Below are 19,122 nucleotides of genomic sequence, written 5' to 3' on the forward strand. Positions count from 1 at the left end.
GTTTTATTCACTGCCACCTACAATAAGCATCTAGAGTTACACCATCTCAGTTCCTTCTCACATTTACTGGCTGCTTGTTTTAATACTCAGTCCTTCAACAATAAAAGGACGGTTATGTGAATCCCTTCCCGCCTGCCAGAGAGACATTATGATTACCACAGAAATTGACACTAGATTATTTCTCGCTGGGTTGAAATAAATTTTGCAGGCACCAGCGCTAGACCTCGTTCCATAAACTAGCGGATAGGTTCCAGGTTTTAGTGCTGGAAGAGCTGTTTATTGGCCAAAGCAATATTGAGCTCAGGAGAAAATATTACCTTTTTGAGAGCAGGTCTCAGCACAGTTTAATCTCTCAATTCACCATGAGATTTCTGAAATCTTAACTATCCACGGGGCCCCGTCAGATAAGCTTTGGACCACGGGGTCCCTGTTGGGGAATGTTTTGGATTCAGCCTCTTATTAGTCTGGACATGAGATGATACAGTGATTATAAGATTAAACCACATTACACAATCTTTCAGGCTATTTCAGCTGTATCAGATGAAAAGTGTTTTTACATCATCCCCGCATTTCATTTACTGATCACGATGCAGATTAAAGATCCTGCTTTTCACGTTGTGTGTTTGGAAGATGCAGAAGCGGAGAGAGGAGAATCTGTTGTTGTCACAGTCCCTCAGGTTTTCTGTCTCAATAACAGAGAGGAGCAAGCTTGAGGTGTTTCTGCTTGGCTGAGTGCCCAGGACGCTAAAAATCCCCAACGTTAGCATCAAAAGCACCTTAAACTCAGAGTGAGTGGATCATAAAGTCACTTTACGAGCAGGTAAAAATGACCTTTTACCACATAATGGCTACAGAGTCCCAGTCTTGTCACTCGGTGTTTAATGAGACTTGGCTTTTTAGAGGGAGTGTGTGAGTTTGTTCTGAATCATCTTTTGTCAGCTCCTGAGCTTGGCAGCAGGTGCACAGAGGTGGCGTCATGATTGATAGACTGGGTGATTGACGCAGTGAAACCACAATATTTTCCCTCCCTGTTTTTATGTCTCTATTTGTGCTTCTGAGCAATAAATCTCAGGTCAACCTTGAAACACGCTGTCACATTCAAGTTTTCCTAATCTTTTCCACAAGGCTATTTCCTGTCAGTTTAAGCTCTCAACACGTTGGCAACAGCTATACAGGACTGGACAGCATGTTGTTCTTGGCGGCTCCTTAAATAAAGTTGTATTTTGAACACTTGCTAGGTGGGTTACTTTAAAAATGCTATCTCATTAATGGGTACTTATCTAAAGGACATTTCCTTTTCTCTTATTTCCCCCCTTGCTCATCATGGACGTCTCCAGGTGGTGATAAACTGTGCCATTCCCAAGGGGCTGAAGTACAACCAGGCCACACAGACCTTCCACCAGTGGCGCGACGCCCGGCAGGTCTATGGCCTCAACTTCGGCAGCAAGGAGGATGCCAACGTATTTGCCAGTGCCATGATGCACGCCCTGGAGGTGCTCAACTCCCAGGACACAGGTAGGTCTGCCTCTGTATGTGCGTGTCTGTTTGTGTGAAAGTAGAGAGGCAAAGAGATACAGGTATGACTTGCTTCGCAGTGTCATGGTTGGAGTTGAACTGGGGATGTTGAGGATATGTGGTACTGTGTGAGTCTTTACCGTTGGGCTTCCAGGATGCCCCACTGTAGTGTTACACATGTATGTAACACAGTATTCCAGTAATGAGTTGAATTCATTTTTGGTTTTGCCAGTCTGGTCTGGTGTACAAGCTTAAACTAGTTTGATTTTATGCACACAGGCCGAACTGGCATTTGTCATTATGACATGTTCTGGCAAATAAAAGTAGCCTACATTAGCAACCTGTGCTGACAGCATCACAGCGCTAAATCCAACTTGTTTTGCAGTAGTAATTAGCAATATGACAACATGATTAACATAATGTCTGTTTATAAACGGAGCAGCAGAGCCACCAGTATCTGACAGGTCGTGTGTAATTTACTGCTGAGCCGAGCCCAGCAATATGAAGGAGATTATACTTCAGTATAGGTGGAAGGGGGAGAGATGTGGATAGCACATGATGCGTTTGTTTACTAGAAAGTTAATGTGTTTTTTGGGGGTGACATTATCACACATGGCAGAAAAAGGTGTGCCAGTTGTCCTGCTCATTGTGATGCTGCTTCATTCTCTGCTTCTTCTTGGAGAATGGAGAGCAATAGAGGAGTCAAGTGTAAAATTGTCAGGAGAAAAAAAAGCTTTCAGGTTATCAGTGCGATCTGCCATTTTGCTACTACTGTTTACTTTCATAGTGCTTTGTGCAAAACCCTCAGTTGATGACACATCCTTGATAACAATGGATCTGCTTAAACACAGGCCGGTTTGCTAGATAGACCCAAGGTACAGAGAATCTGGAACCGCACTGGTTCAAGAACCAGAGCTAATTTGGTGGAAAGGGGGTATCGGTGTCATCATGTTCCAGCTGCTGACTCAAGTGCAACACCCAGTGGTAAACTTTGGTATACTGGTCGGGTGTTTGGCTTTATATCACACCGGTTTGAAAATGTTTACACCCCAATACAAACTTCAGAACTGAATCACCTTCACATATAAAGTCTTTGTAGAAAAATAATCCATTAATCCAAGCAGTATTTAGTCATTAGATTTTTTTCAAATTCACTTTCTGTTGATTACTTAGACTTTTGTGAACACTGAGCACGATAACAATATCTGTGTTGTTGGGATAAAAACAGAGCGTCATTTGATTTCTCTTGATTTTCTACCAAGTTCTGAGTTTAAATAGCTGGTCCCACCTCATCTTGTCCAGGTCATTGAGAATTTTTTATCCAACAAGCAGCCTGACTGCATGACACACAGCAAGAACATGTACTTACTTTGACTTAACTGTAACAGGACGTATGACAAAATAATGCACTAAAACAGATATGAGCATCACATTATTTTGTATTAGGGATATAGCCTATTTCGGTTTTCCGGTTGGTAAAATATTTCTTAGAATAAAACAATCCCATCCTAAAATAGCAAATGAGCTTTATTTTTTTAATTACCAGGTGAGAATAAAAGACAGAGAGTACAATAGAACAACACATCAGGGCTTCTACTCCAAAGGTCTGAGGGATTTACATGTATCCAATAATAAAGAAGCTGTAATACTGGAGGTAAACTAGCTGCCACTCTGTGTGCAGGAGGTACGAAACACTCCGAGACAGGAAGTTGCAGTCCATGGGAACATTATTTGAAAGGATAACTAAAGACACATGTCAACACTAAAACTGTTTTCATGTGAACAAGAGTTAACAATGTGTTCACCAGAAACAATGATTAGAGTGAAATGTCTTAATTAATCACAGGAAGCTCACCGCAAAGACAGAGGGCTGTAGTTACGACTTGCCACAGCCCCGACTTTTCTTGTTGCAAACTTTACTTCAGTGCTGACAGCCTGAGAGCCCAGCAGGCAGTTAATGAACGACGACTCGTGGCAACAGCGTCAGTTAATGGGATGATGCATTTTTGAGCATCATTGAGCATGATCGGTGCTCACATCTGCCAATCAGAGATCATTTATAAATCCTGCGTAGATCTGAGCATAAAAGAGCAAGAGGTTAAATATTCTCGACACATGCAGGTTCACACAGCTCCATCAACTCCCGCCTCAAATATTTGCAGGCTGTAACTTCAGTGGTACACCACGACCTTGGTATTCATTACGTAGCTCCATCCTCTGGCTGTGCGTCTACATTTATCTACGCCTGCCGGAAGGGATGAGAGGAGGGAGGGAGGGAGGGAGGGAGGGAGGGAGAGCATTGTTATCCTGATGAGTGTTTGCGCTCAGATTCAGACTCCCTAAGCGGAGACTAATCTGCAGCTTCCTTATTTGAGGCACAACTTGCTGCTGATTACTCTCCTTCTCTTCTCTTCCCCCTTTTCTGTTTTCCTCTCCTTATTTTTTAATCCAACAAAGATGAAGCAGAGGTTTTAATTGCATCCTCCTTGTATTTATGTGATCTCAGCATCCAGATGCTGCTCTGCGTGACCTGCCATACCCCACAACCCCTCCTCTGCTCTCCTCTCTGTTGTACCATCTCCTCCTCTCTCCCTAAGCCAAGCCTCTCATCACACTCTAATCCCATCTGCTAATTAACCTGATAGTGATGCGCCTCATTATGCTAATGGTGCTATGAGGTGTGTGTGGTATGTTTGTGTGTGTGTGTGTTACTCCGCAGTCTCTTGTCCTCACAGAGTGACAAGGATAGGGAGACATTCAAGGAGGGTCAAAGGGAACTTTGACCACATAAAAGCAAACTGTAGCTCAATCGAGAATTAGCCCTCCTTAAGTCCCGCCCTTTTTTGTTTTGTGCTCCAATGACAGTTGAGTGAGCTTGGTCCCTGGCAGAACCTCTGTCAACTTTCCCCTTTCCTGCTACTTACGCTAGATTCACACTGGAGACAGAAGCGCTGTGAAGCCCACTGATTTTCCATTGGTCAGCTTGGGATCTTTTTAGTTAACTCATACACTTCTAGACAAAAATCTCAATAATTTCATAATTTGAAATTGCAATTCTTGTTGAGTCAAAATAGTTAAAAATCGCAATACATTGAATCTGCACCCATGTGCTGTGATGGTATCGAATCAGGAGATATCGTCCTACCCCACTGACAGACACAACCCTGTCCTGCTAGCTGATTTCCCATCACGTCTGCTTTGAACAATCTGTTGCCTTAAAGAGGAATCATACTTAAACACAAATTATTCGGTGTCTTTGGTGGATGCTCTGGATCCTATAGAGTGTGATCTGAATGTGTAATCAGAGGTAGATCCACATCCCATACTGAAGTATTTGTTAGTCAGAGAAGAAGAGTCTTACTAACAGACAGCACAGCCTCAGGCACTTTCGTCCACCCTTCTCATTTTCTCAGTTCTTGCTCCCTCATCTCCTGCTCTTCCCTTCTCTCCTCTCCAGCATTACCTCACTTGATCTCCCTCAGCTCCTTCTCTCTGTCACCATCTAATTCCCCTCACACACTGCCTTCCCTTCCTCCTTCCTCTCGTTCAGCGGCGCAGTGAGCTGCATACAGAAGCCAGAGGAAGACGACAGGGTTTCCCCTTTCGCCCCGCTGTTTTGCTACTGTATTTCTGTCCTGACAGCTGCTCTCGGTGGTGCCTATTGCAGCCGCAGTCATCTGTGGACCTGACAATCCTCCCCTCCATCACTCACTCCTGCCACATGACAGAGCTTTGGAACCAGAGCAGTCTTTTGTTGTATGTGGTGATAGGTTCCGTGTGAATGCTGTCGCCAAAACATTTAATGATCCTTTTAATGTCTTAGCTGTGATGTGACCTTTCTGACTCAATGCCAACATCTTTATTGTATTACATCAGCATGTTCCACATAAAGAATATGAGGAAGGGAAAGATGAGCTGCCATCTGTTTGACATGTCTTGTGGTTCTCTCACTAGCACATAAATAAGTATTGATTTACAACGTGTGAATACAATAAGTACTGTAAAGGAGCTATCTAGGCTTTTATCTAAAGTGCTTTAGTGTACTAGTAAATATCAGCAAACTAATACCGTGTTCACACTCTACAGGACCAGTTCAGTAATAATCAATGGAGACATAAATCATCAGGTACCAATCTACAGTCCACCCCAGCAAGTAAGGACACTTATATGGAGCAAGGCAAACTGCTTCGTATTGGCAGATGTTCTTTGTGCTAGCTTTTCAATGGAGCATCATCTATGCAGCTGCTTTAACATTTACAGTATCCTTACCTTGATAAGCCTGATTTATACTGTGCTGGTGGCCTGTGGCTGCTTTTATTCTGGGCCTGATAACACACTGAGCAACAGGACTTGTTTTATCTGTTTGCTGTAAGGAAGAGTGTGGAAATGAGGATACATATAAATTTAAATAATATCTCTTTCATTTTCAAGCCTTGCCTTTATATTGTCCTGTTTTACACCACCTCAAGGTGATTGCATATAAAGGCACAAAAGAATTGCCACTACAAAAATATCAATAAAGCAGAAGAATGTCAGTGCAAGTAATTAGGAACAACACTTTTATCACGGCACAATGTTTTTCCTCCTAATTTAATTTTAGTCTTCACTGTGGTGGTTCCCTATATTCTCAAACCACAGCCCCACTATTTTAGAGATTTTTTTTCTTTTCATAGTATAAAAATAGAGTTGAGTTGAGTTGATGTAAATGCGCCAGCCATGGCTGGAGGCATTTTGTTTTGGAGTTGTTCGTTCTGTTCTTGTGAACGTGATATTTCAAGAATACCGTAAGGAAAATTCCTCAAGTTTGGCACAAACGTCCACTTGGACTAGAGGACGAACAAATTAGATTTTTGGTGATCTAAAGTCAAAGTCACTGTAACCTAACATCCGTCACATTCTCATGAACGCGGTATCTTAGAAACACCTTGAGGAAATTTCCTCACATTTGGCACAAATGTCCACTTTTCATCAGGGATGAACTGATTAGGTCAAGGTCACTATCACTTTGCGTGCGTCTCATTCTTGTAAATGTAATACACAGGAACGCTTTGAGGGAACTTCACATTTGGCACAACTGTCCACTTGGATGCAAGGATAAACTGACCAGAATTTGGTGGTCCAAGGTCACTGTGACCTCAATATATCCCGTTCTTGTGACCACGGTATCTCAGGAGCACCGTCAGAAAATTTTTTCAAATTTGGCAGAAATGTTCACTTGGATGCAAAGATGAACTCAAGAATTAATAAGCCAATTATGACAAAGTCTCACACAATTTTCTAATGGGATAAAATTATGAAGTGTTTAAATTTTATATCCCAAAGGTCAACTTCACTGTGACGTCGAAATGTTCTGCAAAAACTTGCACTCAGTACTTTTACTCAGTATCATATCTCAGGAACAGAAGCGGAAACATTTGGTCAGATACTGAATTGGTGACACTAATCTGGGGTGTCCACCTTGAAACTGTGCTGATTGTGTAGATCTTCTGTGATGCTAGGTAGGTTGAAGATGTGTGTGAAGCATCCATGTTTTAGAATTTGTAGCTTCTTTGGAGCAAAATCCGTATTTGAAACATTGTCAGCTGTCATGGCTACACGAGTCTGGACTGACATGGCTGTAAACTGTAGCTTGACTGGTAGGCTGAGGCATACAACTGTGAGGCGTCGATTTAATTTATGCAGAAAAATGTATAGTAAGAAAGTGGCACTGTTGACCCAGCCTCAAGGCACCCCAGGGTGCTGTGGCACCTCCTATGGTTTCATGTGATTCATGTAGTTCTATGCTCAGTGATGCAGTAGGCGGGTGTCAGTAGCTATGAAAATCATGTGTATGTGAGGTTAGAGGGCTCATTTTTGCGGTGTGTGGAGATGATGTAAAGAAGCAGCACAGGGCAGAATGAATAAACCGACAGACAGATATAGGTACAATAAACATAAATGCATTAAATCAGAATGAAAGAGTTGCTCTGTTAAATAAACCTGAGACTGATGCAGATTATTCCTGGGGTGTACAAGTGGCCAAAAAACACCACGTGTAAACCTTTTTTCTGATCTATTTCCACAGTGTTGAATCAACAGTGTGTGTGTGTGTGTGTGTCTATGTAAGTGTGTGTCTGTTCATCTAAGGCATGAAGGAATGTGTGAGTAAGCTATTTACCAAAGCACAGAATAGTTTCCATCTTACAGAAGCAAGTGAATGTGGCGGCATGTGTGTATTTGTGTGTGTGCATTTATTAGGGCTCTTAAAGTCATTTCACACTCATATCTGTGATGACTCTTGGGGCTTTGTATTTATATACAGCATGTGTGTGCACACCACACACACCAATTTTATCACCTGGGCTTATGTCAGTGAAACAGGCTGCATCTTCACTTCATTGCTATGTGTCAACTCAAGTCAGGACAGCACAGTCTCTTCTTCTGACTTGGGGTAAAAACTGTGAGCTCACACACAGTCGAGCGCAGATCAGATCCAGTCACCCACGCTGTGTTTATCTATGTTTCTTTTTTCTCCTAAAAAGGCGAAAGTAGAGCGGGATGGAAGGCCAGGTTCAGAAGAGGGAGGGATGGGTCACAGGCCGCCGGGCGTCTGTCTCTGTTGTGGTCTGGCCAATAATCCTCTCCTGTCCAGTCAGGGCAGGGAGGGAGAGAGAAATGAGGTGAACAATAGACACTGATGGATGGATATAAATGTCACACATGGAAACAAGTTTTGGAAAGATGTGTTTGTGAAGTTTCAAGTTACAGGATGATAACAGCACTCTGTAACCCTGTGTCCTGTGTCTCCCCCGTTTTGAAACACAGTCTTGTTGAATAAAGGGTCAAAAAAACAACGCTGTCCTGGCCTGACCTGTGCCGTTGCTGCTTGTAAAAACACTCTGTGTTGAAAAGGCTGCAGGAGCAACGTGAGCAGCAGCGTGATTGCCTCATCTATTGGTGGGACTGGATGAAGTGTGGCACCCCTGCAGCTAAATATTTAGGCCTGAGTATGTGCCTGTTTTTCTCTATATGTGCCTTGATTTCTTTGGTTGACACAGACACATACAGTTGATTCAATTCAATTCAATTCAATTTTATTTATAAAGCCCAGTATCACAAATCACAATTTGCCTCACAGGGCTTTACAGCATACGACATCCCTCTGTCCTTATGACCCTCGCAGCGGTTAAGGAAAAACTCCCCAAAAAACCCCTTTAACGGGGAAAAAAATGATAGAAACATCAGGAAGAGCAACTGAGGAGGGATCCCTCTTCCAGGATGGACAGACGTGCAATAGATGTCGTACAGGACAGATCAGCATAATAAATTAACAGTAATCTGTATGACACAATGAGACAGAGACAGAGAGAGAGACAGAGAGAGAGAGAGAGATGCAGGTAATGACTTCAGTTTTGAAACTGGACTGTTGTAGGTCAGTTGCAGAGGCGGAGTCCAGAGGTGGTGTCTGGGGCTTTAGCCCCGATCTTTTAGGTTTTTAAATACCTTTTAAAAATGTACCTAAATACCTTTAGGTTTCTAGTACTTTCAACTTCACCCAGTCAACAGTCACCCCAGTGAGCTTCTTAAGATTCCTAGCTAGTTTTTAGACTGTGGACATAAGGAAGTTTTTCATGATGAGCCAGCCTGCATCAGCCACATGCAGAAAGTGGTTCAGCAGTGTCAGCCAGTGAACCACAGGCAGATGTTGTTTCTGGTTTGTGAATCGGTAGCTGTAACCCTACAGTAGGCTAGTTGCAGTTTGTTGATAAGGTGACTAGCTTGTTGGCTTGCTAGCTAACATTAGCTGCAGTTAGCTCTCCGGCTAATATAATAGAGAATGTTCTGTTAGCCTAATATTCAATTCATGGTATTGAGGTCCATATTTACTTGGCATTGTTTGGGATCCTTGATTTGCAGTTAGAGCAGCCCAGGTTGTTATGGCACAGATTTAAATATAGCAAATTCGTTGGCTAAACATTCATTCTGTGAACTCTACTTTAGCACAGTTTAACATAAATAGATTAGTGTTTGTAATGTTATGTAACTTAAAAATAGTTGTTTTTGTGTTACAGTTTCAGAATGATGAAGACAGTTGGAGAATAGTTGGATACAAAAAAGGATGTAGGCTCTACAAGATGGTTTTGTTTTTACCAGACAGATATAATGTTTTTCCCAAATGATGCACCAGTTTTTTAGACAAACTATTATCTCCAATGGCTAGTAAAATAATACAGAAAGCTGCTGTAAATGGGGAAAATATCTCCTGGAAGAGCATGCCCCCAGACCCCCTACGGTTTGAGCTGAGCCCTGAATGTTAACAACATCTGGCTCCCCCCTGGTCAGTTGAATATCACCATCGACCACCATCAATTGTTTAGTCTACAAAAAGTCAGATAATAGTAGTGCTTTTAATTTTGCTTGATAAATGGTTAGTAGTTAATTATGTAAAGAATACAAACCAGAGAACCAGACAATGTTTGGGTATTTTTGCCAGATACATATCTGAAATGATGGATTGATTTTCAAAATTGCTGTCAGTTAATTTCCAGTTGACTAAACGATGTATTGAATTCTTGCAGTAAAACATGCAATAGTGGAGCAAGTCTTCTTGCTCCCTTCAGATGTTTTTTTTTTTTTTTTTTTTTAAATTAGCAATCCCTTAGAACAGGTGTTTTTTGGAGCAAGTCTTATTGTTTGCATTGTCAGATCCAAATGAAGAATATGATCCCGAAATGAGATATCAACCAGCAGTGACACCTTGAGAAATGACATCTGATAAACTGAAATTAAAAGCCAAGCACTGACATATTTGAGGTTTAAATGGCTTCTGGGTGGATTCTCTGCTTATAGTGAGTAAAAGTTCAAATACCACAATGTTAAAACCTGAAGTATCAAAAGTAAAAGCACTCATAATATAGAATGGTTCCATTCAAAACTGTTATATCATGAGATTATATGTTTTATTATTAGAATTATAGATGAATGAATGTGTCAGCAGCATTTTTAGACTTGGCAGTAGCTTGTCTCCACAGAGATGTGAAAAGTTGCTAACTTATTTTCAGTCTTTACGGTCCCTGCCAACAGTGCGCCATGTGGCTCCCCATCATGTGAAAGCTTTGTGGGGAGGAGGGGTTGAAACCTGAGAGAGGTAGAGACACACAGAGGGACACTTCATCCCCGCGCCATAGAAACAGTCTACGTCCCCAGGCCATGACTGGTTTGTTTTCACAGGTCAGGGTGGTTGAAAGCACGGTGTAAACATGTAGGGGTACGGCACCCCTCCGACAGTGCGCCACATCAGTCTGGCATGTGTTTGTGCTTAGTGGATCGTGACAGCGCGTGACCCCCCCCCTCCCCCACCTCCCCTCCATCTGTCCACCTGCCCCACTTTTCTGTTTTCTTGATGAGCTCATGGTCTCTGGCTGCAGACCCCCTGGTTGGCAAAGGGGCAGACTACACACTGCAACACAGCTGGACAACAGCAGAGAGACTTAAACATTGGAAGAGGAAGAGACACTCATACGAGAGTGAGGCTTGTGAAGACATTAGACAGGAAAGGCAGAGACGTGAGCAGTAAGGGAATAAGAAAGTTGTGAGCAAGTGAAAAAGTAAGTGAGAGAAAAGGGAAGCTCAGAGGTCACCAGCTTTTTCTATATTTTTCGATTGCTGCTAGTGGCTTTATAAACCAAGGACCCCCCTAAGGCCCCATCACTGAGGTATCCACAGACATGCCTGCTGTAGCAAGAGTTCACCGGTTCCTTCAGGACCAACAGAAGATCAGCCGTGCACAAATCATCCTCAGGAGTGAGTAGGACAGAACTGTTTGTGTCTGTTTCCTGAAGGCAACTCTTGTATCTGTCTTGTCTTCGATTTTGAATGACATCACTTGGAAATCCACAGTATTAAACTGCAGTTAAGGTTTGTTTGGATGAAACAACTTCATTAGTGAATGAATCAGTGGACAGTCATTTATTAACATTCTCTGGTTCCTAGTACTTACTGTAGATGCGAGGATCTTTCTTGTTACTGTAAATGGAATATTTAAGGGTTTTTTTGAGTTACTGTTATACATTTTCTGACTCTTTATAAACTACAAATTAATCAACACATTAATTGATAATGAAAATGATCCCCGCCCAGGTCATAACAACAATCGAGACCAGTGTCAGTTGTCAGTGATAAACCAATATGATTTACTTGATGGTTTTTGAGCATACATTGTATAAAAATAATGGACATAGCCACCATGACATCACCCATTGGTTTGTGAACTCCCGTTTTCACCATCTTAGATTTTTGGTGCCAGAGTTGACCAATATGGATGACAGGGTGAAGCTAACCCTAACCCTAACTGCTAGCTTAGCATGTTGTATTTACAAACTATGGTAAACTGTGATAATGCTAATGCTAAATTTTAAGTAAAAACCATTACCATGTTAGGACGAGAAAGTGGAGATAACTAGCTGCTAGCTTAGTTAGCACGATACATTTACAGCTATGGTTAAATGTGACAATACTAATGCTAATGCTAATTTATGCTAGTGAGAAAAAGGCTTAAAACCATTTAATCAAAATATGCTTACCAGGAACAAAGAAACATCCAACTCCTCAGAGGGTCTTTTAGTACAACCAAACGCTGAATAGGACTTCTTTAGGCAACCAGAAAGTTAAAATTAACCCTAATGACGTAAAACACACACTGAAATGGCAACAACTATGGCTACTCCTATACTCTGTGAATCCAGGGTTATGCCTGTGTGTTACCTAAAACGAGAACGTTGTTGCCGTGGTAGAGACTTGTCAACAGACAGCACCTACCTGTCTCTCAAAGTGGCCCCAACCTTAATTATGTATAGCATTAAGTTTCAATAAATTTAAATGGGTGAGTTATATAAAAAATCATCTCTTGTACAGTTGTCATGAATTTTGAAATTGGTTATAGTGAGCACAACGTTTTTCGTACTAGGCTGGAAACACGTTTATTTCTGCTGTAAAGTTGGGCATTTGAACATGGAGGTTTATGGGGACTGACTTTCCAAACAAGCCTCAAGTGGCCATTCAAGGAACTGCAGTCTTTGGTACTTTGGCGTTAGCTTTGTTTTTCAACCACAGAGATGCCGCTTGGTTTTGGGGCCTTTGCTAATACTAAATGCTTTCTTCTAGAGATCCGGACATGACTGATCCAATTAACTACTAACTTTCAGTCATTGTATAACACTGGAACACAGTTATAAATGTTCTACCCAAAGTAATGTTGCTGTATCATCTTTGCTCATAGTTAGCTCTTAACTAGCTCTAACTTAACTCTTAGCTCAGAGTTTTTTTTACTTCCCACTGTGAGGTATACAGATTCAAAGTCGTAAAAAATAAAGAGAACTTTTCTTATGTGTAAGTGTCAGGAAAGAAAAGGTAGACCGAGTTCATCCCTACTCAGTTTCATGCAGTTAAATTAAACATCACACGTGAATGTATTCCTCCACTGCTTTCTTGTAGAAGTAATTAAGTGTGTGAAACATCCATGAGTGTGTGTGTCGGTGTGTGTTTAAATGTTTAAGCGCTCTGTCCCAAGAGCCTCAGACACATTTCAGCCGGAAGCGAGGCCTCCATGGAGACTTCCTCTGATTGGCTACAGAGCCGTTCTGTACTTTAATTGGTTAAGCTGCGCTCCAGTTGTCATGTAGCAACAGTGTAAGAAGGCTGGAGGGAGGACTGACCACAGTTGCCATGGTCTCCTGATCTTTGAAAGAGGGGTTTAAGTTTAATTGTACAAGAGAGCCACAGCATGAATACGTCTTGGTGTTGGTCAATAGTGTGTGTGTGTGTGTGTGTGTGTGTGTGTATTTCGTTGGCAAGCCATTAAAGTGTATGCTGTTATGCTGTTGTTTTGAGTGTGCAAATGCAAAATGCCATGAAAAAAAAATATAAGTCACTTTTGGAGAGACATTAGAGCTTTTGGAATTCTGATGAATAAACATGACCAAGAAATAACACACAGTTGAGAACACATCACAGAGTTTAAGTATATAGTGTTGCATGCCATGGCTAAACACAAGCCTGGTTCCAGACCTCTCAATCGCTGCCTGCCACTCTGATTCAAATATGTCTGGTGTTGTGCGCATTGACAGCTGTTTCACTGGTAGAGGAAGTGAGAGCTTTGTACACAACATCAGGGCTCATGCACATGCCACATTTTAACAGTTTTTTAAAGTGTGAGGTCAGATGCTGGGTGCTACACTTGTGCCAACTTTTGAGGGATCAGAGGCAAGTTGCACCCAACGTTGCTAAGCGACCGTAACCAGCACCGTATCGTAGCCTACTTAGCAGAAATCTCAAGTTCAGAGCTGAACTTCTTCCAGGCGTTTTTGAAAGGCTACTTTGCCAATTTTCAACCAGCTTTGTATCTTAACAATGTGGGTAGCATGTGTGAGTGAACTGTGTTAAACAGCACCCAGATCTCCCTGTTCATCTCTCAGCTCAAATCTGCCATGTTTCACATCATCCAGCAGTTTTTTTGCTGGCCCTAGGGCTTCTGCTTGAACTACAGATAATACTAGCATTTTTGTATGCCTGTCACCACAGACATAAAGAGTATAGAGAGAGCTGCTCCTTTCTCTCAAACTCAGACCAAACTCCGATCAAGTAGTAAAACTAGGCAGTACTGATCAAACATCAACAAAGTTCTGTTACTATATTGCCTATTTTTTGCTTAGAAAATGTTTTCAGAAACATATTTTAGTGTACTGTTTGGCTGTAATACAAGAATTTGTGAACACAACATTTGTGTGTTTCCTGAATTGTAAACAGAGGCTGAAAAAAGCGAGATCGGACATTAGAACTAGGCAGTGCTGATCAAATGCAAACCGAGAGTCTGTTACTGCTTTGCCTATTTCTCACCTCAGATGTTTTCAGAAACATTTAATCTTCATGTTTTGCTGTAATTCAAGATCGTTTGTTTCTTGCCAGCTGTCATGTTTCCTGTGTTAAAATGGGCGAGCTTGTCATACGTCATCCACCAGCGGGAGTGTCTATTGGTCAAGTGGGGCGTGGTGCATTCTGGTAGTTGTAGCAAATCCCACAGCCCTTTTCTTCTGTTTTCTCATGTCATGTAGTACCAATTTCAAAAGTATTTGTGTCTTACTACTGCATAGACAATCCAGTTTTGTGAAAAGACCACCTTCCTGCTGTCCAGGTCCTTGATGTAATTTTCCTGTGCAAAAGCCAGAAGTATAAAGACAGAAGAAATGTTAGGGAAATCAGTCGTATTTGGAGGACAAACTATGAAATGGAGACAGTGTTTTGACATTACGTCAAACCTAGTTTGACTTCTCCCACAGCAATTTTTTCATTACTTATATGCCAACATTCACACAGGTAATGATGTATCTGCATGAAATGTTTATCAGCCGCTAAGTGAGACAAAAGGTTCATTGTTTTGTCGAGAAGATGGAAGGATAATGCACGACTCAAAACTGTTCAACTGTTCCAACACAACAGCAATTTAGAAAGAGCCAGAACTTGTCATAGCTTTCCCACAAATCAGTTGTCCATCTTTTGGGATGGAATATCCTCATCTCTTGCTTTCATGAGCTTTCATGAAGATCTGTAGAAGTAATGACAGGTGTTGGAAATCATCAAGACTGATTACATGTGCCATGTAAAATGTTGCATTGGTGACCGAGGCTTGCTTCCTCCTTATTCAGATGTTGCATCCAAAATTATCTGCTTCCATCTCTTTTCATTAAAGAGACTTCTGATCATTTGTTGTGCATTCAGTCCTGGCTGAAAATGATTTTCTAAAATCAAAAAAGAAAAAGTTATTACTGCGCTGTCATCTGATACAGTTTGTCATCTTCTGAGCTGAGACAGATGTAAACAGCCATCAGTTGCATGTTAAGGCAGCAGTTGTTTGTATTTGAATCGCTAGTAACAACACTAAAAAATGGCCAGATCCCAAGCTTTGTAATTTTCTGCCCATAAAACTCCAAATTCATTTCATAGAAGTCATAACAAAACCAACATTCCTACATGCATGTCATGCCACTGACCATAATTGCGCATTTGCTGAGATCTGTAGACGTTTGAGGCAGGCACCAAAAATGCTCTGACGGATAAAATATCTGTATAAAATATGCTTTTAGCTCTGATGATGAATTATACACCAGTGACACACTCCTTCCTCTCCGTCTGAAATGATCTGCCGCTGTCCCTTGTAATTTAGCGCTGAAAAAAACCCGAGCCTTTTCACAGTTTATTGAGCGTTCCCGGCCAGTTGTGAATGATCGGAGACTCATCTCAGCGGAGAAGCTGATGGGGCAGATTTGTGCACAGCTGCCTCCTCCTGTGCCTCTTCCCTTATTTCCCCCTCATTTCCTCCCCAGTTCATCATGTTCTTTCTCTTTCTTTATATTATTCAGGCTTTTACAATGGAGAATACATGTAGAAAGAGATGGTAGAAAGCTACATCTGTCTTCACTGTCTGGCTGTGTATCTCACACTCGAGTTCAAAGGATTTGGTCTTATTCGTTGCCATTAGCCTGGCGAGCTGATGATGAGTCATGCAGTAATGTATAATTCATGGCAGTATTGGTTTTGTGTGTCTAAAAGATGCTTATGGGTTAGGTGGAGGTAACTGCTCGCTACACATCCCAGCCAGCCTTTTCCCTGCCCTGTAAAAAATCCATATAAAGTATATAATATATAAAATGATAATGTGTTATGAAGCACTGCAGTTTGATTTAATCCTGAATTACAATTCTTGCTTAAGAATATTCTCGAAACCCCAGGTTAAAAACACCATCAGCAATAATTTTGGCTCATCACTCACAGCGTGCTGAAGAGGAGCTTCGTACCATTCAGGACATGCAAAGGCTTCTCATTTTGTTCTGCCAGAGCGACCCTTGTTATTCTGCCTTTTGACTCTCTGCTCTCTCATTAATGAGGCTTTTGCATCTAAGAGTGACACCTTTAGAGTAAAAAATCCTTAGCTTCTGACAGTTATTACAGAACCAATTTATTAAAAAAGTTATTAAAAAAAGGATTTGCATTTTATTATTTTCTGTGGGGAATATTTTCCATCCCTGCAAAACACAATCTGATATGTTTTAACATCTTAAATCCCACCTCTCATTACATTATATTTTATTTTTGTGTGCAGGCAAACATTGTTCTTATTAAGCGGATCGGGTTTCTTTATCAATGGCATTTTAATCCATCTGCTATTAGTTCCACCAGCTCCACACAGTGAAGTGTGTAGATTTTAAATTTGGGGAAAAGAGAGCACTGGAATCATTATCCGAATAGAGAAAGGTAAATTGGTACGACACCAAATATGTCAGGCTGAATTATGTAATAATATAGAATATATAGTATAATCTAGAAAATATTTGGTGCAGCTATGACAACATGGAGTCATGGGTGAGAAGATTTAACCCAGTAGAAACATCACATAGCTGTATTTAAGAGCTGGAGCAAGCCAATACAGTATATAGCCTACTCTATATGATGCTGCAAGGCGAAATAACAGGGGAATGCTGAACGTTTATTATTTTTATTATGAAGCAATGTACCAAATATGTTGATTAATCAATACCGTTTTTGTCCAGTGTCCCATCACAAGTTGTTTTGTCCTAACAACAGCTCTAAACCCCAAGTTATCTACAGTAGGTGACTATCATACATGAAGGGGCAATAAGTGTTCAGCACACCATTGTGTTTTATTAAACATATTTACCACACAGCTATTCATATAAAATTCAGACCAGACATTGACAGTAAAACTACACAGATAAAGAAATTCTAACATTTCAATCCACAAAAAAAGTTATGTGTGATTAAGTGGAATGACACAAGAAAAGGTATTGAACATTACTCAACACCTGGTGGAGAAGCCTTTATTTGCAATGCAAGCTTCAAGACACTTCCTCTACAAATAAAATAATGTCTCACAGTGTCCAGGTAGGATTTAGGCCCATTCTTCCACACAGACTGTTTTAAAATTTTAAAGATTTTGGGGGGCCCACTAGCGAGTCTTGATCTTCTCTCAATAAATGTTCTATTAGGTTTAAGTTTTGTGATTCACTGGGACATTTCAATATCTTTTTTCTTCATCTGAAACTAATTGACTGTGGTCCTGCTTGAAGGTCCAGTCATGTCTTATCCTCGTCATCCTGGTGGATGGCAGCAGATTCTTCTTGAGAATTTCCAGTTACATGACTCCGTTCAGCTGTCCTTTGATAATTTGGATTCTGCTGATACCATGAGAAGAGAAACAGCCCCATGCCGTGATGGTTCCACCTCTGAACTTCACTTTAGTACTGAACTCTACTTTACTATTTTTACCAGGTTTTTCCAAGGTCTGTTACACCCTTGTCTCTGCAATGCAATGAAAAAGCAAAAATTTCCCTAACACTACATAATTGATGCCAGTTCATGTTTTTTAACGTATTGTAAAATTGCTCTTAAATTTCATTCCAAATGCCGTTAAAGTCTTAAAAAGTCCTAAATCAAATTTGCCTTAAGATGTAAGAACCCCATATGGTGCTTACAGGAACAATTAGGAGTTAAGAAATCTGTTGGTATCCAGTGCTGTTGCTGTGTTGCTCAACAGTGTTGTTGCAATATTTTGGGAGTGCTCTTTCCCTCTACCCATCATGAGATGTTTTTGCATAACAGTTGGTAAATTATTTGTTTACTTGCAGGCAGAAGTTGGATACCCTTTTTAAAAGAGTGGAGATACAACCTACCAACATGCACTAAGCCAGCTGACTCTCATTAGCACAAGTAGGAGAACTAATCAGCTGGTTTAGTGATTTTCTTACTGTGTTCAATACTTTCCTGTATCATTCAACTATAACTTTTTTTATGGATGTAATCTGACAGTATTTTTTATCTGTCTAGTTTTATTAAGTCAGTATAAATGGTCTAAATTTTACGTCAATAGCTGCACTGGAAATATGTTTAATGAAAGAAATGGTGACATGTTGAATACGTATTTCCCTCACTGTAAAACAAAGAAAAACATTAGGTCTTCACCTTTGAGAGCCTGGAACCAGCAAATTTGTGGCATTTCTCCTTGAAAAATAACTTAAATAGCAGTCTATTATCAACATAGTTGCATGTTGCCTTTGACCCATCTGTTGTTTGTCCCATGTCCTTGATTAAAAAAACAAACAAAAAACCCATCAACAAGTGCATGCTAACTCCAGTACCCCTGTAAATACCCCAGTGTTTACCTTGACCCCTCAAGGGCGTCTAAAAGACCGACCCACTTGTTGCTGGGCAGATCTGAAACTATAATAAGTGCATGTTTGCAGGTTGTGTCACTCTCAGGATCGTCCCTGCCATGTCACTGAGATATATTAACAGGGCAGTGGGTTGGCATCAAATGTCCAGCAGTCATCCATAGGAGCTGAGGATGGCAGAGGTGTAGATGTCGGTGGTATCCCACTCCCTTTCTAGACATCCTGACTCCCCCGAGCCCCAAAATAATCTTCCGTCTTGTAGGACACACTGAAGGTGTCAAAGATAGACAGAGAAACAGATGGAGAACAGCTCCATTCACATTGGACCTACAGTGAATTCAATCTGTTACAGAATCCAGTGCTCATCAAGATATTACTGTACTTTGAT

General features: G+C 41.0%; 1 protein-coding gene across 8 annotated transcripts in view; it reads left to right on the forward strand.

Moving 5' to 3' along the window:
• enah (ENAH actin regulator) overlaps positions 1–19,122 on the forward strand; it is a 182,047-nt gene that overhangs the window by 95,864 nt on the left and 67,061 nt on the right. For 7 of the 8 annotated variants that reach the window (XM_078174069.1, XM_078174068.1, XM_033648455.2 and 4 more), the window contains exon 3: positions 1,338–1,515. In XM_078174069.1, the coding sequence (XP_078030195.1) occupies positions 1,338–1,515 (178 nt within the window). Of the gene's footprint in view, positions 1–1,337; positions 1,516–10,950; positions 11,299–19,122 lie in introns of those variants that run through there. The other variant, XM_078174075.1, reaches the window with a different exon arrangement.

Source organism: Epinephelus lanceolatus, chromosome 13 (assembly GCF_041903045.1).
Source record: "Epinephelus lanceolatus isolate andai-2023 chromosome 13, ASM4190304v1, whole genome shotgun sequence".
In the NCBI taxonomy this organism is placed as follows: Eukaryota; Metazoa; Chordata; class Actinopteri; order Perciformes; family Serranidae; genus Epinephelus; species Epinephelus lanceolatus.